The sequence below is a fragment of the Hippoglossus hippoglossus genome, chromosome 18 (assembly GCF_009819705.1).
Source record: "Hippoglossus hippoglossus isolate fHipHip1 chromosome 18, fHipHip1.pri, whole genome shotgun sequence".
NCBI lineage: Eukaryota > Metazoa > Chordata > Actinopteri > Pleuronectiformes > Pleuronectidae > Hippoglossus > Hippoglossus hippoglossus.
The window spans coordinates 5935359-5956225 of NC_047168.1; the positions used below are offsets into that span (position 1 = coordinate 5935359).

At 42.3% G+C, this 20867-nt stretch overlaps 2 protein-coding genes across 7 annotated transcripts; one reads left to right on the plus strand and one right to left on the minus strand.

Annotated features, from left to right (window-relative positions):
* Positions 1-309: 309 nt before the first annotated feature.
* Positions 310-3036, plus strand: si:cabz01076231.1 (calcium-binding protein 2). Of its 2 annotated transcripts, none has more exons than XM_034569034.1 (8): positions 310-622; positions 739-804; positions 1005-1155; positions 1902-1932; positions 2060-2203; positions 2301-2410; positions 2543-2690; positions 2817-3036. In XM_034569034.1, the coding sequence occupies exons 2-8, from the start codon at positions 740-742 to the stop codon at positions 2843-2845; spliced, it is 678 nt and encodes a 225-aa protein (XP_034424925.1). In that variant the 5' UTR covers positions 310-622; position 739; the 3' UTR covers positions 2846-3036. The 2 variants fall into 2 exon arrangements, with proteins under 2 accessions (XP_034424925.1, XP_034424926.1); XM_034569035.1 differs by having other exon boundaries at positions 716-804; positions 2817-2845.
* A 116-nt stretch (positions 3037-3152) lies between these two features.
* tdrd7b (tudor domain containing 7 b) lies at positions 3153-20864 on the minus strand. Of its 5 annotated transcripts, XM_034569029.1 has the most exons (21): positions 20681-20799; positions 19089-19217; positions 18636-18842; positions 18011-18155; positions 14839-15046; positions 12839-12921; positions 11947-12155; positions 11192-11560; positions 10792-11099; positions 10523-10715; positions 10077-10188; positions 9767-9969; positions 9548-9682; positions 8606-8689; positions 7645-7779; positions 7426-7536; positions 7017-7165; positions 6679-6917; positions 5848-6031; positions 5529-5689; positions 4889-5109 (listed from the first exon to the last, which is right to left on the minus strand). In XM_034569029.1, exons 2-21 carry the CDS (start codon positions 19089-19091, stop codon positions 4889-4891), a joined length of 3459 nt encoding a protein of 1152 aa, XP_034424920.1. In that variant the 5' UTR covers positions 19092-19217; positions 20681-20799. The 5 variants fall into 5 exon arrangements, with proteins under 5 accessions (XP_034424919.1, XP_034424924.1, XP_034424921.1 ...); XM_034569028.1 differs by lacking the exon at positions 19089-19217 and having other exon boundaries at positions 3153-5109; positions 20681-20864; XM_034569033.1 differs by lacking the exons at positions 18011-18155; positions 18636-18842; positions 19089-19217; positions 20681-20799 and adding an exon at positions 16401-16478 and having other exon boundaries at positions 3153-5109.
* Positions 20865-20867: the final 3 nt, after the last annotated feature.

Consider the following 20867-nt stretch of genomic DNA (forward strand, 5'->3'; position numbering starts at 1 on the left):
GAGATATGATTTAGCGATTCGATTCATTTAAAGCAGATTTTATTCATAGGAAACTGTGTCATCCTATGTTAAAACAGAGGCCCGTTGAGTCATTTCCCAGTATTCACAGCACCTTTATCATTTTTAGAAATTGATCTTAAGAGTGGAGGTGACAAAACATAACTGGGAGAAATGGAAGTGATGAAAATGTTTACAGATCACTGCTGTGAATTGATGGAGAGAGTGCTGAAAATAATTGGCATTTGTGGTGTGGGAACCAAAATCAACTCTGCAAGGTGAAAAGTGTGGATGTGAAGACAATAAAAAAAATGGAGGCTTGTTGGATTTGCCTCCAAATAAAGACAGAAAGTTAAAGTTGGGTTTGAACCCAGTTGGAAATGACGTCTTGAAGATCAAGTCATGCACACCACCGCTTCACGTTTTGCTTTCTAATCATCAGCCCAACACTTACTTAGGTAATTACCTGTTAAGCCTCTCTGACGTAAGAAGGTCAAGAGAGGAGAGCGGAAAAGCGAGCGGACAGGACAGTGCGCAGCCGTTCCCAAAGCACGAAGAGGACACGTAGGGCCGGGCTCCTCAATCTCTTGTTTTCTTATCTCACCGTTTAGGAGAGGAAGATAAGGTAAGCAAACTGCACTGAAGTACTGATTTTAATCCATTTGTAAACCCTCCAAAAAACAAATATCAAAATATTTCTGCTGCCTTGGATACATAGTGTGAGTCCCTGTTCATCCACAGCATGTCCAAGAAAGGAGAGAGGACCCCCTCTACAACTTCTGTCAGCTCTGTGGTGTCAAAAGACAGGTACATTTACACTCTTGCAAAAATCTCACTATGCTTTTCTGTATTTGACACTGGTAACATTCTTGGAAATGCATCTATCCAAAGTGTTTGGTTGACGACCCTGTTAATGTTTGATCCCCAATTTGTAGCAAGACAACGCTCTTAACTCTTTTTATACATCTATTCAAAGGCTAATTGTGCGTTAATTCTTTTAATTTTAGCAAAGATGGCGACCCTAAACCTGGCATGTCTCAAGACTCCCCGACGGGTTCAGTCTCCGATACACCCAAGAAATCTTCAAAGAAATCAAAAAAAACCACAGAGAGTATGAACAAAGTCTACAACTCCGTGCTCAACAGTGTTTTTGGAGCGGTAAGTAGCTGACTCCCATATTTTGTGAGGCACATGTACTGTATTTATGAAGAGGACACCCTCCCACTGCTGTGACCTTTAACCTTTGACTGCGCGATGACTTTAAAGTTCATATGTGGTCATTTGTTTCATTTTAGCACCTTCCTGCCTCAGTTAATACCCTTTCATAAAAGTTTGTTTTTGTACTGATGAAACTTACTGATAATTTAAAGTTTAGATTTTTAAAATAATAACCACACACTGAGAGAAGCTTGCAGATTTCTAAAATATCCTTAATTTATATGATTGAGATCTAAAGACATAGATCATTATCTGTACGTCAGACATAAAGAGTCACGCAAAGGTTGAGGTGGAAGTCAGGCGATGAACTTGTTCCTGATCTTTCTGGAGCTGCTAATCCTGGTGTTGCTACAGCATTAGCAGCTCATTAGTGGGGGATTAATGTTACATTTCATTAGGGTCATGCAGTTGAAGAGCACCACCAAACAAATTAGTTGCTTCAACTTGTAAATGTGCACGCACGCATGTATCGTTGTGCTGCCCGAGGCGATAACAGGTGATTCATGATAACCATACTGTGAATGCTACACATTCTCACATATCACCACCCATCCCTGTTAGTGTATGCTGTCCCCATATTTAAAGTTGTACAGTGTTTGAAAATCCAAGACATTATAGGCATTACAATTAAATTGTGATATATTAAATTATGTTAAATTAAACGTGTGTGATTACTGTTCCTGCAGGAGAGAGAACTGGCTCAGGCTGAGTTAGATGGTAAGTCTCTTTGCCACATTACAATTATTAACATGTTAATAAAACAATCCATCATCTACAATCCTGAAAATATTGCATTAAATAATCATAATGATTATAATCTGTGACCCTATGACCTTTCTCACAGAGCTGCAGGAGGCCTTCAAAGAGTTTGACTACGACCAAGATGGATACCTGAACTACAAGGATGTGGCTGAGTGCATGAGGACGATGGGATACATGCCCACAGAGATGGAGCTGCTGGAGATAGTGCAACAGATAAAGATGAGAAGTGAGCAAATTGTGGTTGTAAAATATTCAGTTGTTCTAGCAAGTATAAAAGGAAAATCTAGTTTTAGACATTTTCTTTGCCCATTTCCTCTCCGCAGTGGGCGGATTAATGGATTTTGAGGACTTTACTGAATTGATGGGACCCAGGATGATGGGAGAGACTGCTGACATGCTGGGACTCAAGGAGCTCCAGTCTGCCTTTCTACAGGTCAGTCGGTCAATGATGCATTTTTGAAGTTATCAACTTTGCCAAGTCTGTTTGTTTGTAAATTTGTGTCGCAATGTTTAATTTTGAAGTTATCTGGTAGTGATGTTTTCCTCAATTTCCTTTTGTTGAAAGTTTGACCTGGATGGAGATGGAAAGATCAACCAGGACGAGATGAAGGAGGCAGTGAAGACGCTGCTGGGAGAGAAGCTGAAGAAAGGAGAACTGGAGGAGATCCTGAAGGAGCTGGACATTAACGCAGATGGAAACATTGACTTTGAAGGTGGGAATCAGTGGTTGAGACACATTGTGTTTTCAAAAAGCTGATTATAAAATGGATTACATTTATGTTTGCTATTGAAGATGCATTAAAACACCACTCACTGAACTCTGCTTCTTTCTCCTTCAGAGTTTATGATGATGCTCTCCATTCGCTAGCAGCTGGAAAGACAGACCACATGGACGTAATACACAAACACTTCTGAGTCACTCCAGGGATAGTAAATTGGAAACCACTCTTTGGTTGCTTAAGTAATGAGAATGATGCAGCACAGCATCAAATGCACTCCATGCTGTCATCTATGTTTTTGTAGATGCATGTTTTTCATATAAATCATGTAAATAAGACTAAAATGTTTTGCTATTTTAATAAAGAAATGTAAATCAGTCTTGTTGTCTTTCACTGTGAAACATCCACAACACTATTTCAATATAATGCAAGAAATAATTAAATTCAGCGATTACATTTAAACCTTTAATACATTTTTTTATTCCAAAAACATCCTTTATTCCCTCCAGGTCACTGTTAAACAAACTAGAAATGATAAAATAACTATTATCATCTAGACAATATAAGTTAAATATAAATTAAATTCATGTCACTTTTAAGTTGTTAACAACAATGCAGCTTTGAGCGTTGTCAAGTTTACTCTCATAGAATTGTAGCAGCATTGCACATCCAAAAACATGGTGCATTTGCGTCACATTTCAGAGTAAAATCCCTCATCAGGGCAACATTTGATGGACCAACCATCGGAATATCAAATTATCTTCTATTTGAAAATCTACTGGCATAACACTACTGGTATCTAAATCTTCTTATTATAACATCCAACTATATGTGCACACAACTCAGGAACATCTGCAACATGCAGCACATGTAATCTGCAGAAATCAAAGAATTGCTGTCATGGAATAAGAAAGGAGAGATGGTTAAGCCCCTGAAAGTCCCACTGCATTGGTGTCTCAGGTGGAGAGGGTATGGATGCGTCAGTCAGGACCTGGGTTTTAACACATGCATTTCACTTATATGTTAGTGTTTTTGTTTTTTTTTCTTCAAAAATACATATGAAAAAGTCACATTTATCTTGTTTACAAGCCGTCAGAATGTAGCTTTGATGCCTTTATCAACCTTCAGCTCTCTCCAATCTTTTAGTCAACTGCAAAATTCCAAAACACCACGTATTTACAGTGCATGCAGCGTCAAGATGAACCACTAACAACTGATGTCAAAAATAAAAAAACAACACCCATCTGACGTAGTGTACCAGTCCTCTGCAAACCCTATTAACGTCTGTGTCATGCTTCTCCTGTTCACTCCTGGTATTAACATCTGACAGATCCAATCACAAGTGGTCAGCTCTAAGTTTGTCAGTTCACACCTGGCGTTAGAGTGCGTCCTAAATGTGTCTCCTGTGACCACATTTGATCAGATCTCTTTTCCAAAAATATTCACTTTGTCTCTGGCTGTGAATAAATTTATCACAAAATAAAAATCTTGACTCAGCCATATCTCCTCCCCTTAGGAGAATGTTTGCTCTGTAGCTTTTTTAACCTTTGTGACAACTACACATCTATAAAGCGGCTGTTGTAAACAAATGCTTTTAAGTTTTCCCAGCATATGAGAACTTGCACAGTTAATTTGCACATTTTGTCACTCACATTACCAGGATTCAGTGTGTTCAGGTGTCTGTAGTATGACACACATTAAAACGGCATGTGCTCTCAGTACTTCAGGATGCTGCTTTGGATTTAAAGCCCAAACCAAATGTTATAATGCAGCTTTGTGAGAACATCATGGATAGATATAACTGTAAATGTGTCTGTAGCAAGTTAGTACTTAACCACAACATCATGCGTGGGTGTTTTATCCAATGGTCAAACTGCAGTCACTAAAAATCACATCACAACATCCCTCACTGTACAGCCCCTAACACAACAAGCAAGTTGCTACTACACCTGTACCTCTTGTATTTCTGTCAATATTAGTCTCCACATACTATAAACCCACTCAATTTCCCGCTCTTCTTCTTCCCTTCTCTTTCATTTCATTCCTTTCATCTGTCTACTTTTAGTCTCCCTAAATGGTAGATAGATAAAGTTGGATAAGCTTCTCCTAGTTTATCTATTCACATTTCATAGTGTCTTCATGGAGCAAGAGGACAACCGCTTGACTAGTAAGACTTGTCGACCATGTTTTGTTTACAACACATTGGTAATCTCATCAGCAAACTCAGCCATGATGTCATGCACCCAGATGTCTCGTTCCTCCTGGGAAGTGTCGACCAGGAAGACTGTCAACTTCCTCTCCCACGGGTTCTTGGCTTCCTGTAGGTTCTCCAGCTGGGCCACGAGTGGTTTCTTCTCCACGTGGTTCCTGAAAACGATGGAAGCTTCTTCTGACCACTGCCTCGGCTTCACTCCTGCGAAGAGTGACAGAGAGGAAACAGTCCGTTCTCAGATCAACTTCACACACACGAATGACACAATATGAACACATCCGCATTACATAATAAAAACATCTGGCAGGTAATTGCCAGTGTCTTAGAAACAGAGGGTAGACGAGTGGCTGTGCTGATTGCAGCTTTAATTAGCTTCATTTTTTAACCATAAGAACAAATCTTTACTGTCCCTCTAATCGCTCTTTTCTTATTATTGGGCATGTTGTGTCTTTATTATCAACCAATCAATCAAAGTTTATTTGTGCAGCCCATTTACACAAATCTCAATTTGTCTCATAGAGGACAATTGCATGTGATATAGCCTCGTGTAGAGTTTGGATAAGACATAAGTATCAGAGTGTATTGTGGCGGCGCTTCCTATGTAGCTGGACTCCACTCACCAGCCAGCTGAGCAGTGATTCCCTGAAACGGCAGCTGCCTGAACTCCTTGATCAAAGGTCTGAGCTGGGTGCAGCTGACCAGCTCATGTTTACCATAGTCCAGCTCATAGACAGACACCAAGCCATTGGTCAGAACTCCCTTCACCAACACACGATGCCAGCTGAGAGAAGAAAAGGATGAAGAGTAGTTACCGTTACTGGATATCCACTACACAGAAACACGTCAGAAGTCTCCACAAATAGTCAAATGAATTATTTCCCAGCTTTTTTCACTTGCGCCAACTGTTTTTATGAAATGAAATTGCATTGCTTCACTCACTTGTTCTCCACTTTAGCAGCATATATCTGATTCTTCTCTATGTTGAGTGGTTTTTCTTCAATTTTATTGTAGTACAGAATCATCTCTCCCATCAACACCACCAATTTGTACATATCTCTCCAGGGCTGCAGCACAAAGTGGCCCGGATGGCACGCCACGGATACATAGACATCTATGTTGTTTCCTGAGGAGAAGAGGATTAAATTAAACCCCTTTACATAGGTTTTTTTCTGATGCAGACTTAGCTGATTTCATCCCTTGGGAATTTTACCTTTAAAGGAGACATATTAAGCTTTTTAATTTGTATCTTTCCTCTAGTGTGTTATAAATCTTTGTGTATGTAAAAGGTCTGCAAAGTTAAAAAGTCCAAAGTCCTAGGTAATGACAGCTCCTATCATCCACAGATAAAACTGCTACTGAAGCTCCTGAAACGTCTCGTCAGTAGGAGCTTTCACACATTCATGATGTCTGGCCTACATTTGCATAATGCCCATCTGGCCCGACTCTTTACAAAGCCAGGCAAAGCGAGAGTGGATGTCGCGTTGGAAGCTACTGATCGATAACAACAGAGTGGGCCAGCTGGCCAATCAGATCAGACTGGGCATTATCAGGAGGGGGGGCATTAAAGACAGGAGCTAAAACCAAGTTGTTCTGACAGAGGGTGAAAAGTGGAGTAAAGTGAGGTGTTTTCTGAACATTAGAGCATGTTAACCTTTTTTACTAATAGTACGAATTAAAATGATGAACCTGAATATGAGCATAAAGTGTATCCTCTGATAACTAACCAGTAAATAACTACTAAACAACTGTTGTGTTTAATATCATCATTACCAGCTGGAGGCAGCTCTAGTAGTGGTGGCAGCTGGAGAGAGGATGAGGGAGTTGATGGCGTTTCTGGTGGGGTGGTGCTGGTTGTGTTTCCTCCTCCACCTCCTCCACCTCCTCTTTGACCCGGCAGAGCCCTTCGGATTTGAGGCTTAGCTGGGACAGTAGTTGATCTATTACCATTAGTGGAGTCGCTGGTACTGGAAGTCTTGGAGGATAAAGTGGCTGTGGAGATCTTAGCGGGGCTGTGAAATGAAATTAACAAACAAGTGATTTAGTTTGTAAGGTAATTCATAAGATAGACAATGATGCAGAAATAGAGTTAAGAAAAAAGCAGCAGAAACCTGTGGCTCGTCAGGAAAACATCTGGTTGATGTTTGAACAGGTCAGACTGCGCCATCTGATGGTTGAGGCTGCGGGCCGGGTCATGGAAGTTCTTATCGGTGAACAGGTGGACGTAGGTGCAGCGCTTGTTTTCGTCTACCTTAGCCACCTTGGGAGCGATGAAAAGTGAATGTAATAATACACAAGGAAGGAAAGTGGTGTAGGCAGGAAGCAACAGGATCATTTGAAGTCTTAGATACTCAAGCAGACAAATATTTAAAACTTCATTTGTCGGACTTTGTCCTGTACGAATATTGTGTTGCTATTGGTTCGATTTCAATCTGAAAGTGAATTGCTGGGTGTTGATCATCTTCAAGTTTATAATAGTAGGAGTGGTCATTATTTTGACAAGGGCTGACAGACACTTACCTTCATGCTGCAGTCAGTGATGTTGAGCACTTTCTCTCGCAGCCACTGGACAGCATCTGGAGTCCAGGACCCAACACTGACAGCCAGGTCAGCTAGAAAGCACTTCACAGCCTACACACAGGTTGTTGGATGTCAGGGCATTCAAATATAATAGTAAGTGACAGAAATCTCTGAATAGTTAGTTTCTATTGTCTGTCTATCACAGACACAGATGCTGACCTGCGGTGGGATAGCCATAAGGTCACGGAGGAATAGTGGTGGGATCTCTCTCAGCTCAAACACCTCCACAGATGCCTGCACGCCCACGTCAATAAACAGGATGTCCAGGACTCTGCTGCCATGCAGATTGGTGATCTGAAGACAGAAATGCAGACAGGGAAGGGATTAGCCAGGTAGTGAGATTCAAGGCTACTTACATTATGCCAAATGTTTCCAACAATGTACAAACCCAGAGAAATCCGCTATTTTATTCAAGGTAACGGGATGTATCACTTTGGTCGCCTTTTTAATTGCATCATATTTGCTTTACCAGTGACTTTGCCCGTCTCTGCTGTAACTTCCGTGGGCAATCGATGCATCATGAAGGAAAAATGTACTGCCAGTCACTTGTAAGGGCCCGGTGACATATATCTGAATGAGATGAATACAACTTTTGCTTCCTGTGGTGAAGCAAATCATTGACTGGGAAGCAAATCATTGACTGGGAAGCCAGTCAATGATTTGCGTCACCACAGGAAGCAAAAGTTTTAACTTTGGTGAATTCTGACCTGCGATATTTGCTTTGCAGTCATGTATATGTGACCTTGCCCTAATGGATCACAATTATTGTCATCACCCGTGATTTGTACCAGAGTCAAGTAGATTTTCATCGGCAATGGTCGGCAACAACTCCCATTATCCCAAGATGGGGTCATTTGTTATTGCTTTGATTGGGAGACCCAGAACAGCCAAAGTTACATACTGCACATTTAAAACTTATTTTATAGTAATCACTACAATAATCAACTGATGAACAATGGATACACTTTGTCAAGTCTTTCTTTTCTTGGCTCAATGAGGCAGCTACAACTGACACTCCTGAGCAATTGTGACCTGATTCCTTCTGTCAGGAATAAGCCAAATCAAGCATATGTCAACATATTTGATAATGTTTGCTAAAGGAGCAGTTGTATCTTCTCACCTCTACACGGGACCATTTGCCTTTGTAGCGCACCATACATCCTTTCCCACAAAAGGGTCTGGACACCAGGAACTCTGAAGTGACCTGATATAAAATAAAGAACACAGAACAGAACATTTCATCATCATGTCATGGAGGAAACAAGAGTTAGTGTCATAGTATGGAACTGATGCTTCCATACACATTTCACCTGTCCAGTCTGCTGCAAGTGTACACTGCAATTTGAATAGCATATGCAGAATTCATTTAACCCCAGTCTGTCATAACCAGACATTCTCTACGGCAGTGTCAACACTGGAGAATAATTGAACACTTTAAAACTTCTGTTACCATCTTCTAAAGTTGATTGATGACACTGTGACACTAGAGGGGGGATTACAGTAACAAATAAAGTATTTACTTTTTTCTGGTTTCAACTATTGTTGTATTTTGAGCTTTTAACTTTTAACCTTTTCCTCAGATTAGATTAGACTCAAGTAATATCCTACATGCTTAAAGGCTGCATATGCCCTTTCTTCAAAATAAGAAGATCAGAACTGTAAAAGACATTACCAGACTCCACGCTGTGTTTTGTACCTTGACACTGACGTAGCTACCAGATAGGACAGCAGTAGCAGATGTAGAAAAAGCACCCGCTCCACTATGCTGCCAATAAATTAAGTGGCTTGGCCATGTCTTAACTCCAGATTATCAACCTAATCTCAATCTGTCCACAACTCCGTCTGAAGGAAGCAACACAGGAAACATTGACACAAGGCTTTTGAAATTAACTAGTAAGTTGAGTCTGCTCACTCCTGAATAATATGCAGCCTGACTAAAAAAGCTCGGCTCAGCTTATTTTTCGGATACATAAGTACATAACAAGAAAGGTATATGCTTTTATCAACACACTTGCATGCACCCCATGTTTTTAAAAGTTTCATCAGATAGAGACGTATTAACCTGTGAGTGGAAGTATGTCTCTATATTCTCCAGTAACTCATTCAGCTTGGCCAGGCCTCTGGAGGGCAGTTGACAGTAGACGGTTCCATCTGAGCAGACACTGCTGACGGTCACATTCATATAAGCGCTGTTCACCTGAGGAGAGCGACTGATAGAATGTTAGTGCGCTGCATGCTCTCACTCACACACACATTATATACACACATTTGTCTTCTGTACCTGTAACGGGCTTGCTAGCGTCTTGTCATGCAAAGCCTTCATGCAGGCAGCGTTGATGTTGACATCATCATCCTGCGACGTGTCGTACAGGACGGCCAGAGGGGTCTGCCCTCTCTCTAGGATCTCAGCCAATAGGATCCTACCACTTGCCATCGTCTCAAACTTCTTCAGCACTGCAGGCTCCTGACAGAATGGCTCCAGACCTGGACGCACACTCATAAGGTTACATCAGTTTGAACCAGAAACCAAATGATAGTGATGAAGGGAAAACAAGGAGGACTGGGATGATGAAGTGCTGAATCACACTTACCTGCTAGTTTACACTTGGTCGCCTGGAAAGGCAGTTTGAAAAACTTCTCATGCAGCTCAAACACTTTGGTTTTGCTGGTCACCTCTGAGAACCCATGATCCACATAGTAGACCTAGAGAGTCAAAGGCAAAGACCCTAGAGATCATTAATACTTCCTCTCGCTCATAAATATCATTCATTTTTATTATTTTTACACACTGTTGGAACCCTCAAGCTTGACAGGAGGCGTAATTGAGCAAAATGAAGTGGAATGAAAAAAATGCCCATAGCTTTTGTTCTAATCAGATGATTTAAATGATGAAGTCAATTGAGAGGAAATCATTGTCTCAAACAAGTCATCCTCAATTTAATTTGTGCACTTTAACATTAATATTTTCTGTCCTGTATCATTTGCATGGCCTTCCATCAACAGTATCTTTGGTTATTTTCTTTTTTTGACCTCTCACCTTGACCTTGTCGGCCATGACCTCGCAGACTTGTGCCCTCAGGATCTCCTCTTCCTCCTCAGCTCTGACAGCAACAAGTTGGCCAGAGGATGGAGAGGACAAAGGAGGTGGAGTACTTTGGTTCAGGCCATAAAACTCTCTCATCTCATCCTCCATGGACTCCTGGGCCTGGGAGTAACCCTCACCAATGTACCTGAGAGAGGTCGAGACACAGTGTTTCAGGAACTGTCAAATCTCACTGCACACTCCCACTTAAAGTTTTCTCCTACCTGAGTATAACACTATTGGTGTTGGTAGCATCCACCACCAGCACAGAGGGGTACTCCTCTTTGGGAATTTGCAGAGAAGGCACCGCCTGGTTACTGAGCCTCTTCCCCAGCTCCTGCCTCACCCTCAGCTCCTCTTCACTGGTCGAAGAGTTCCTCCTATTGCAGTTCTCATCCTCTCCTCCTCCATCTCCCGTGCTGCTCCTCCTGTACAGGATGGCCCTCTTAGGGTTGTCAGGCATCGGGTAGTCAATAGTGCAGATGTCGGAAAGGAGATGAAGGTTCTCCAGAACATGTTTGGGCAGTTTGGTCTGGCAAATGAATAAAATAAAACAATTAAATGCGGCTTGTTCCAAAATATGTTAATGACATGTACAGGATAGTGTCTTAAAATGATACTGACTTTGTAGGTGTCCTGAAAGAGCTTGGGCAGTGCGTGAGCCCATAGACCGTTGGAATACTTCACCAGCAACTCCTCCAGTTTCAGCCTCAGGTCGGGGCTGAGGGAGGCAGGGGAGGAAGGAGGGCTTGGGGACGAGGAGGACGATGGAGGAGACAGAGGAGCGGGAGAACCGGAGCGAGTCAGATGGGTGGTGGGGGGTCTCTGTTGAGCAGGGGAACGCAAGGGTTTATCTGTAGGGGTGTTTGATACTGGGACAGGGGCGCTGGTGGAGTTCAGGTTGAGGACTGGTGAAGGGGAGGATGTAGTGGTCTGTTCCTTGGCTGGGTAGAGGAGGAGTTCTGTCGGGTTGCTGCTGCAGGTTTTCTCTACCTAGAACAGGAATGAAAAGGAATAATTACAAACAATCGCACATGACAACAAAGTCATGAAGCAGTTCACAAAGTATTGTTTACAATAATACATTTTTAGACTTAAAATGAATTTGTTGTTGACAAGAGAGAGCTCCCGATACAGATCTTTCTCTTTCCCTCTGAACCAAATTTGTGCCATCCATCCATCATCTATACTGCTTATCCTTTCGAGGGTCACATGGAGCCGGAGCTAATCCCAGTGCAGACGGGGGGTACACCCTTGACAGGTCGCCAGGCCATCACAGGGCCAACATAAGACAAGCAACCATTCACTCTCACTAACAGAATTATTTGTGATTATTATATAGAGTCAGGTGTAAAAACAAAGATTTAAAGAGTGCATACAGTGCATATGTGTGTCCAGGTCTCCAGGTCTTTGGCGGCCTCAGTGGGCAGGTCTTGTTTGTACAGCTCTCTGTAGATCTGAGGAAGCTTCGATACCCAAAACCCATTGCTGTACTTCCCCAGGATCTCCCTGATGCGCCCCTGGACCTGCTGAGGGTTGTAGGGTTTTCCTTTTCCCGAGCTGAGGCTCTCGTTCAGATTCATGGGTGCTGGAGAAAAGAAACACGCAGGAGAGATTACACACACTCATTTTATAGTATGATGATGCTTTGATGCCTCTGAGACTACTGGATTTGTTTTAACTAAGGAACTTACTTAAAATAGAAGGAAGGGAAAGATTAAAGATAGATAATGAGAAACCCAAGATATTCTTCTTTTTGCCCTTGGATACATGGACTAGAAATCCTGTTTACATTCAAATGAGCTAAATTAAGAGAGGAGATTACAGAATATTTTTAATAGGGACCACAGGCTTTTAAACCAGTCAGTGTAGTAGCTTTAACAATTTCCACTGTCTTTCGGGATCTGAAACTGCTGGACACTTTTAAATATGTGCTTCCAAACTTTACAGCTTGTTAGAGGCCAGTGCTTTCCCCCAGGCGACACAGAACATGACCTTTCTTCAAACAGGCGACGTAACACATCTTTGGTTTAAGTAAAGGCTTGTGGGAGAGGAGTTAAAGAGGAGGGAGTCTCACACAGAGAGAACCGAGATGTGTTTCCATTTGTTTCTTTTATACATCACTAAACCATTACGATTGGTAAGAGACGGACGGACACAATTTGATATGATGAATTGATATGATATTGCATTGTTTAAACAGGTCTTGGCAACATTCCTGTTTATTTAGTTGAAGCTTGAGCATAATAAAGAAAAGGCTTTCCTACTTACGACCAGTCTGTGGGGGGTTTCTGGAAAGGTGAGCGTGCACCTCTTTATGAAACCGTGAATGCAGGGTCATCCTCTTATCTGACCTGGACAAAAGAGGACACAACATGGCGGAGGATTACTAGGAGCAGTGGAGAAGAATCTCTCTATGAGAAATCTTGCAAATGGAAAACAAGAAAGTAAAGGACTGCAGTCTGATGGAATTAGATTAAAGCTGGCACAAACAGCACCTGTTAGCTTATGAAGTGGTTTTCTGGAGCCTGTAACATTGAGGCCTGCACTTTTCTTTAGATCTTGCTTGCAATATTGAGAAATGTTTGCTGAAGGAACATCAGAATTAAGTGTGGACAATGACGTTAACAGTATTTGCTCTTCTTTCCAGGCACAGAAAGGCCTCATCTACTCATGTCCCCTGTGCTGTCATTTTAATAGAAGTTAGTTGTTGTAATTCATTCAGTCATTCATTTTCCAGGCATCCAATAGCGCGCACACACACACACACACACACACACACACACACACACACACACACACACACACACACACACACACACACACACACACACACACACACACACACACACACACACACACACACACACACACACACACACACACACACAGTCCATTGGAAGTTCTAGAGGGATACAGAGAGATGTGCTGATTCACTCTGTGTCGGTTTAGAAGCGTTAATCTACCAGAGAATAGAGCGGGGATTAGATAGGGCTCACATCCCCCCTGCTCTGGGCTCGTGTCTTCTGCCAACACACCAGGCTTCCCACCCTGTTGCCTCATTGTGCTATGGAGAGCCAATTGGCCCACAGGACACCCATGGTGACACAGACAGAGGACTGATGTCAGTTGTTTTCACAGTGGACAGGCGTACAGAGCCGTGGGTGGATGGAAGTGCATTGGAGAACAGGTCAATGGGCTGAATTAATCACTTCAAAGCAAAAAAATTGATGATATCTAACAATGTTGGACAGTTTCTTTAACAACAATAAATCAGGTGTTTGACTCAACCTCTTTCAAGGTGAAGAGAGTAGCTGTATGAAGACAAAGAATCATTCCAAAGATGGAATGATTTTCAAAAATATCTTTGTGCCAATAAAAAGTCAAAGGAAGGACGTGGACAGAGGAGGAGAGTTTTCTGTCCGCAGAGAGAACCAGAATTATCTAGAGAGCACATCAGCAGCCCAGTGCTGAGTAAGCAGCATCAGAGAGGCCGTTTGCTCTCATGAACCAAACACCAAAGTTCAACCAGCCTCCCATTCACCGACGACCTGAGTCAGGTCACACCACACAGGTGGGGAGGAGAGGAGACAGGGCTGCAGATAGAGACAGCACTGAGAGACAGCACTGTGAGACAGGGAGGGAGGGAAGTAAGGAAGGGAAGAAGAGGGGGAGAGAGAGAGAGAAAGAAAGAAAGAATATATGTATATTTTTTTCGTATTTTTGTGGGTAGTCACATTTGGTGTGAGCTCACGATAACAGACTTTGCTTCCGTTTCTATTAGGTTTTTTCTCCTACTGAAGTTAGCATGCTAACCAGCTACTCGCTGGCCTGTCTTTCTGACAGTGAGTCACTGTATTCAGTCTGCCCTGAAGAAGCAGCACTGCTCAGAGGGCATATTGTACCATGTTGCCCTGTAAATTCAAAGATGGCTGAAGCTCTTGACAAGTGGCCATCACCATCACAACCCTCTCCCAGCAAAAAAAACCAAACCCTCTGTCTTATTAGCTGTCTCAGACTTTTATAGAAAATATTTTGAAAGCATGTTGCGCATCATAGTAAGTCTACAGGAAATTCTTTAGTATGAGACTTGGCTTTTCTGAGCATGTGCACATTCCTCTTCTTGGTTTTCTAAAGCAGTTTGGGAGCCTAGCTTTGACTTCCATATAGGATTGTCCTATAAAATCCCCAAAATGTGAAACGGTTAGGTATAATTACTAGGATGTGAGATCCTTACTCCCATCTTCTTCTAAACCCTCCTCCTCACTCACTTCTCTGCAGGTGGGTTCCCCTTCCTGTTGGGTGTGTTCTGATTGGACATCTTGTTTGGATGCGCCCCAGCCTTGCTCTCTGAATGGCCATCCCTCATATCTCTGGCTTGTCTGGAGTCTCCATGTCCTGCCCCTCGGCCGCCGCCTCCTCCTCTACCCCCACCACGTCCACGGTGGTTCGGCTGCCTCAATGAGGTTTGAGGTTTGGCTGCACAGAGAGAGAAGGGAAGCAAACAAGACACGTGAAACTATGGACTCCAAGTAAACAAACAGTTGGACCTGATCCTGAGACAGAGCAGTGTATCTATCTAGAAGGAACAGTCTCAGTTTGTAGATATTTGATGAATATCTGTACATACAAGAGGTTGTGATGAATAACAACATAGCTCTAATTCGCGAGCCAGCAGGCAGCAACATCACAATATCTTAAATTACACATGGCACCTTCCTGAGAACTTTAAAAAATATATATATCAGCATTATTGTTTTTGTGTATGCTATAAGATTTGTTAGTTTATTCCAAAGTATATTGTGTGTGGAAACTAAATTGGTGAATTAAACTACATGAAAAGAGCATATTATCTAATATAGCATATGGTATACATACAGTATGCTGTCAACTAGTTTTGTGTTCTTTTAGCATTTTCCTCCTCCATGTAAGACTGGTAAAATCCCTACTAACACTACTGGGAAGGATAAATGTCCATATAACACAGAGCAGGATGTGTTTCATGATTCAAGCACAGCATGACATGACATTTCAGCTGAGTGACATCACCATTAGACCTTGTTCTGCATAGCCCTTAGTCATTTCAACTTCACACTCCTCCTCTTCATATTCCCCCATTCTTCTTCATACTGTTCCTTTTGTTTTCACTCTTTTCTTCATCTTGCTGTTTCCCAGCAAGGTCTAGAACTTTCTCCTGCTTCTAATCTTCTCTCTTTTGGTTGAATCTCGTGAAAAATCTTTCCAGTGACAGAACAATAACAAGCCAGTTAATCAGGGTACACCTTAAAAACTCACTGAGTGGATATATACGCTATATGTGCTACTAGTGATCAATCAGTAGACAAATCATCCGATTGATTAAATTACAAATCTTCCAGAGACCCACAGATGTTACAGAAACTCAGCAGGTAGACACTCAGACAGGCACAAGCTTAATTATCATGCAAATATAAGCAATGGACAAACACACACACACACACACACACACACACACACACACACACACACACACACACACACACACACACACACACACACACACACACACACACACACACACACAAACATGCATCAGAGCAGACGCCACGTCACCTCACCAGCGTGGACACACAATCCTTGGCCTATCTTTGCCTGAATATAAACATCCCCAGACGGTGAAGGAGAGAACAAGAGGGAGTGAGGGCGGGAGAGAGGTTGATTTGCAAATCAGCGGCTTTTCGCGTGCAGCTGAGTCTCAGCAGCTATAGGCTCTATTAGCCTCAACACTCTACCCCACTCTCCCTCTTTCTGACTCCCTCCTTCGCTGTCGTCTGTCCTCCCCCTCCCTTCTTACCAGTTCACCATCCTACTGCCTTCCTTTCCCGCTTGCTGCCACAGCTCCCCTCTCCTTTTCTCCTCCCTCTCGCCTCTCTGCACTACACTCCTGCATCCTCCTCTGACTCTTTAAGAAGATTCTGCAGCATCACAATCAAATGGAGGTTTATACGCTGCAGTGTGTGTATGTGTGTGTGTATGCAGGTGTTTGTATGATTGCAAGTTTGGATATGTGCATGTCTGGTACTTTTTATGAGTGTGTTTGTGGAGCAGAAATTTAATAAAGGGTTAGACGTGCGTGTGTACATGTAAGTGTGTGCGTATGTGTGTGCTGACATCTTTAAACACATATTAGCCTGATACCTGAGCAGCCTTGAACATTGTGTATTGCTCTGCTTCGGTATGTGTGTGTGTGTGTGTGTGTGTGTGTGTGTGTGTGTGTGTGTGTGTGTGTGTGTGTGTGTGTGTGTGTGTGTGTGTGTGTGTGTGTGTGTGTGTGTGTGTGTGTGTGCGTGTGTGTGTGAGATATTCTTGGAACTGCAGGTCTCCACAGAGCAACAGTTAAACTAAGCCAGCCATTCATCCACACAAACGTAGAATCACAGTATTTTGCTTATGTTCCATTGTCACAGTACTGATACACACACAGGACACTTTGTAATTCTCCCCTGCTGCAGTCCTGGTGCCCTGTAGCTCAAGAGGAGCCAGGGAAGGGTTGGGAAATATTCAAGAAACTAAGTGGTTGTTATGGATGCCAGAGACGTCACAGGAGAACAAAATATATACAATTCCATGCAAAATCTGTGGGAATGAAAATAAAAACAGCATTTTTTTTTTTTTACTCAAAAATAAGAAACAAGGGACAGAGACCTTTACAAATTTCGAAAAGGTTTTTGAGATGATTCTGAGTAAAAAAACTTACAGAACAGGCTTTGTTTGTACCATCTTGTCTTCAGGGCGTCATGTTTTTGGTGTCTTTCAGGCAGTTTAGAAACTGTTTAGGCTGATTAGAGTTATCATTCTATATACAGGGATTCGGGACATGCATTTTATGCCCTTATAGTCTTATCTTATTTGACCATTATATAATAACTTTTTTTATTTTGTTTCTATACTTTTTAATCTATTTTCACAATATCAGGACAAAGGGAAGTCATGAGGCATTTTGCATTACACCACATACACATCAGTGTCAATATTCACCCTGGGTACAATCTAGAGCTTTCAAAGATGATGCATTTGTAATTAGGTTTAAGATATAAAATATCAAGTACAAGCTGAATGTATACTCCTTTGATTTAAGCAGGTACTGCTACATTTAATTTTATCCATCCATTATCTATACAGCTTATCCTAAGAGGGTCATGGGGTCGCTGGAGCTAATAACATTGCGATACCTAACTGATTTACAGCCAACTCGTGACTCTGTAAATGTAAGCTAAAAATATCTGTATCACTGGAAAGTGCTGTAAGATTGCAGGTGGTGTGTGCAGCTTGTAAACTGGATTACATTCCTTTTGGATAGTGTAATGAAAGTCACATTGAAAATGCTCTGTTTTCAAACCCTCCTCCTAAAGAAATGGCCGTGCAGTAGTGCAACCGCCACCAGATTCTCTGAGTAACTCTTACCATTGAGGACAAGTGGTGCTGCTGGTTTGACCCTCATCTGTGTGTTGACGAGGTGGGGTCGGCCCGTCTTCTTGGAGCTGCGCTGGCGAGCCACCACCTTGGCTATATGGGACGTCTCATTGGCCCCCGAGGCAAAATAGACCATCTGATGGGAGAGAGGGTTACACGGATAGATAATATTAGAAACAGATCAAAGGGTCGATGAAGCTGTTAAATCCACCAGCAACACATGATAATTATTTCATGCTACTTAATGGATTGTTTGACCTGACTGGGTAAAGGGGAAACATTCTAACTTATTACTTGGACATTGAGAAAGTTGAGGTAGTTTGTCCTGGCAAGTTAACTTATAGCTATGGTCCACATCAGAGAGGGAACACCTTTCCACATGTTTAATTGACTTTTGGTTGTGACATACAGTAAATGGATACCTTCCTGTATGGGGTGCTCCATCAACACTTAGACACATTTAAAGCGTATCCATATATTGTCAATATCCCACAAAGAATATACCATAATTATTCGGGGGAAGGTCATTACAGTATAGTAGCTCTATATAGCTCTCTACAAACTACTGATAAGCAAATGTTTAGTGGCACTAGTCAAACAGAAAGCATGCACACACCTCTCCAGAGCGGTTGCGCTCCATGCGGACAACCGACGGCATGCTAGCTAGCAGTGTGTCCAGGTGGTTGTGCCCCAGTTGTTTGTGTGGTATCTGCTCTCCGTTGAGCTCCTTGTACTCTGACTGTAGACGTGACAGCGACACTCCATTCTTGTTGGCCTGGAGGATGGCCCGCAGCATCCTCTTCACCAGCTCCCCGTCAGCCATCTGAAAAAAGAAGCAGCTCCATAAATAAGCAAACAAAAACTCCATATGAAGCATGTAAACCAAATTAAACAACACAACTAAGACGATATGCCATGAATCCAGCTTTAGCTTCCATCACCTTGCATTTGGATTGAACACACCCTTTGGGCCACCGGCTTACTGGTTAGACAGGTTCTTTTTATCTGTTCATCAGAGTAAGCCGTGTGTTTAAGTCAGGGTTAGGAAGGAAAGTAAATTTTCAATTACCATTTCACTCAGCTGTCTTGTAATGAGGCATTTATTGGTGGATTAACTCGTCCAAAGTATCCCTTGTTTTCAAAAAAGTTCAAGATGTTCCAAAATAACTCCCGTTGTGCTGCCAGTTACACTCCGCCCCTTTGGAAGTGAAAAACTTTCAGTTTCTATTCTCTTCACACTCTAGGTGAAATAATAAAACAGTGCAAAGTACAAACCAGTACATATGTTTGATGTCATAAAAATATCTGCAGATTGGAAACCCACCCTCTGAACGCAAAGAGATCAGCACTGCGGTTTTCAAAGTTAGTTGAACTTTATTTCAGACTCATAGGTCCATATCAGTTTAAAAATAAATAAATTACAATAAACAGCACAGAAATAAAGAATATAATTATTGCATCACACTTTTTATAACTGCCCTCTATAAGTGTAATGTTGATTCAATTTTATAAATGAAGGATGAAAGGTCGTGATGAAACTCAATCTCATCATTAAGTAGCATATTAAGTATGAAATGTCTCCTTTTATAAAAATCTATGCTTTGAACTAAAGAATACTGAATATAGAGTGAAGAACAATGATCAAGAACAGATTTGAGAATGGGTTGAACTGGAAACAAGTGAACTGTACTTGTCAGATTGACGCTGCCCACTAGTACAGAGTTCCAGCACTGAGGCCACTTGTTGATTTGGCCACTTTGTGCACATGACATGTAGAAAAATTCAGCAGAGCATGAAAGGTCTACCACACGTCACCTCTGTGTCTGACAGAGAACACTCTGGACTCTCTGTTTATCTTTAATATTTGTGTATGTTATGCTTATGTTGCTGCAATTACACAGGAATTCCACAATTTGGGATCAAGAAAGTACATCCATCTATCTATCTATCCATCTATCCATCTATCCATCTATCTATCTATCCATCCATCTATCTGAAGAATTATAAATATATGGTGATTGGACAGTGATCCAGTTAGATGAGAATAGTCCTAGTGGAAACCAGTGAAGTGAACTTATTGACGCTGTCTACTCCAGCGCTGAGGCCACTTGTTGATTTGTTCAGCTCAGCGAAACTATGAGTGACGTAACGCGTCACACTCGGACTCCACACCCTCAGTCGGCACTGAACTATGTGGATGAAGTTTCTCTACCCTTTTTTAATCCTTCTGACCCAACCGGTCTCTCGCTGGTCCGGGCAGAGACAACAACACACAAACTCAGTTCCGGACTCCGCGAAGTGTCGGTGCAGGAGAAAGACAAAGCGCGCGACACCGAGTTAAATCCTCCACGGAAGCGGCTCGTCAAGCTCGCGACCGGATGAGACCAAAATAATGAAGGCACATAAACCTCCTCTTCAAAGTAAAACTATTAGACGCTCACGGAATGGTTGTTGCTATGCATACTAGTCACACACGGTATTATTTTGAAAGTGGAGACCAGGAACACACATTTGTGTCCTAGCTAACTTTAACGTTTTGGAGGCATCCTGGCCGGGAGTGTGGGAGAAGGGGAAATAATCACCTGGCAAAACTATGCAAAGTGGTTGTTTTTAAAGTCCTTAATAATAATAATGATGAAAAAGATAGAAAACCCGTCTTACCTTGCTCTGAAGAGCCGGCACGGTGAGGTCAGGACCGGGTCCAATCGCTGTCACCGCCTCGGGGCTGCGGCCGGAGCTCTGTCCCCGTGTGTCCGTCAGCCGGTCCTCTCCCTGCCTCTCCTCCGCATCCTGATTGGTCCGCTGTGCCTGGGCCCCTGTCTGAATACACGTCAACGTGCACCCAGAG

What these genes read in the sequence shown, in the direction of transcription:
- tdrd7b (XM_034569029.1), bottom strand. An exon ending in TCTTTCAGGACACCTACAAA is followed by an intron (nt 11,100 to 11,191) that starts GTCAGTATCATT and finishes TTCATTTGCCAG; the next exon opens with ACCAAACTGCCCAAACATGT. An exon ending in AATCACTGCTCAGCTGGCTG is followed by an intron (nt 5,110 to 5,528) that starts GTGAGTGGAGTC and finishes CACTCTTCGCAG; the next exon opens with GAGTGAAGCCGAGGCAGTGG.
- si:cabz01076231.1 (XM_034569034.1), top strand. Translation starts at nt 740, where the DNA reads ATGTCCAAGAAAGGAGAGAGGACCCCCTCTACAACTTCTGTCAGCTCT. An exon ending in TCAACAGTGTTTTTGGAGCG is followed by an intron (nt 1,156 to 1,901) that starts GTAAGTAGCTGA and finishes CTGTTCCTGCAG; the next exon opens with GAGAGAGAACTGGCTCAGGC. An exon ending in GGCTCAGGCTGAGTTAGATG is followed by an intron (nt 1,933 to 2,059) that starts GTAAGTCTCTTT and finishes CCTTTCTCACAG; the next exon opens with AGCTGCAGGAGGCCTTCAAA.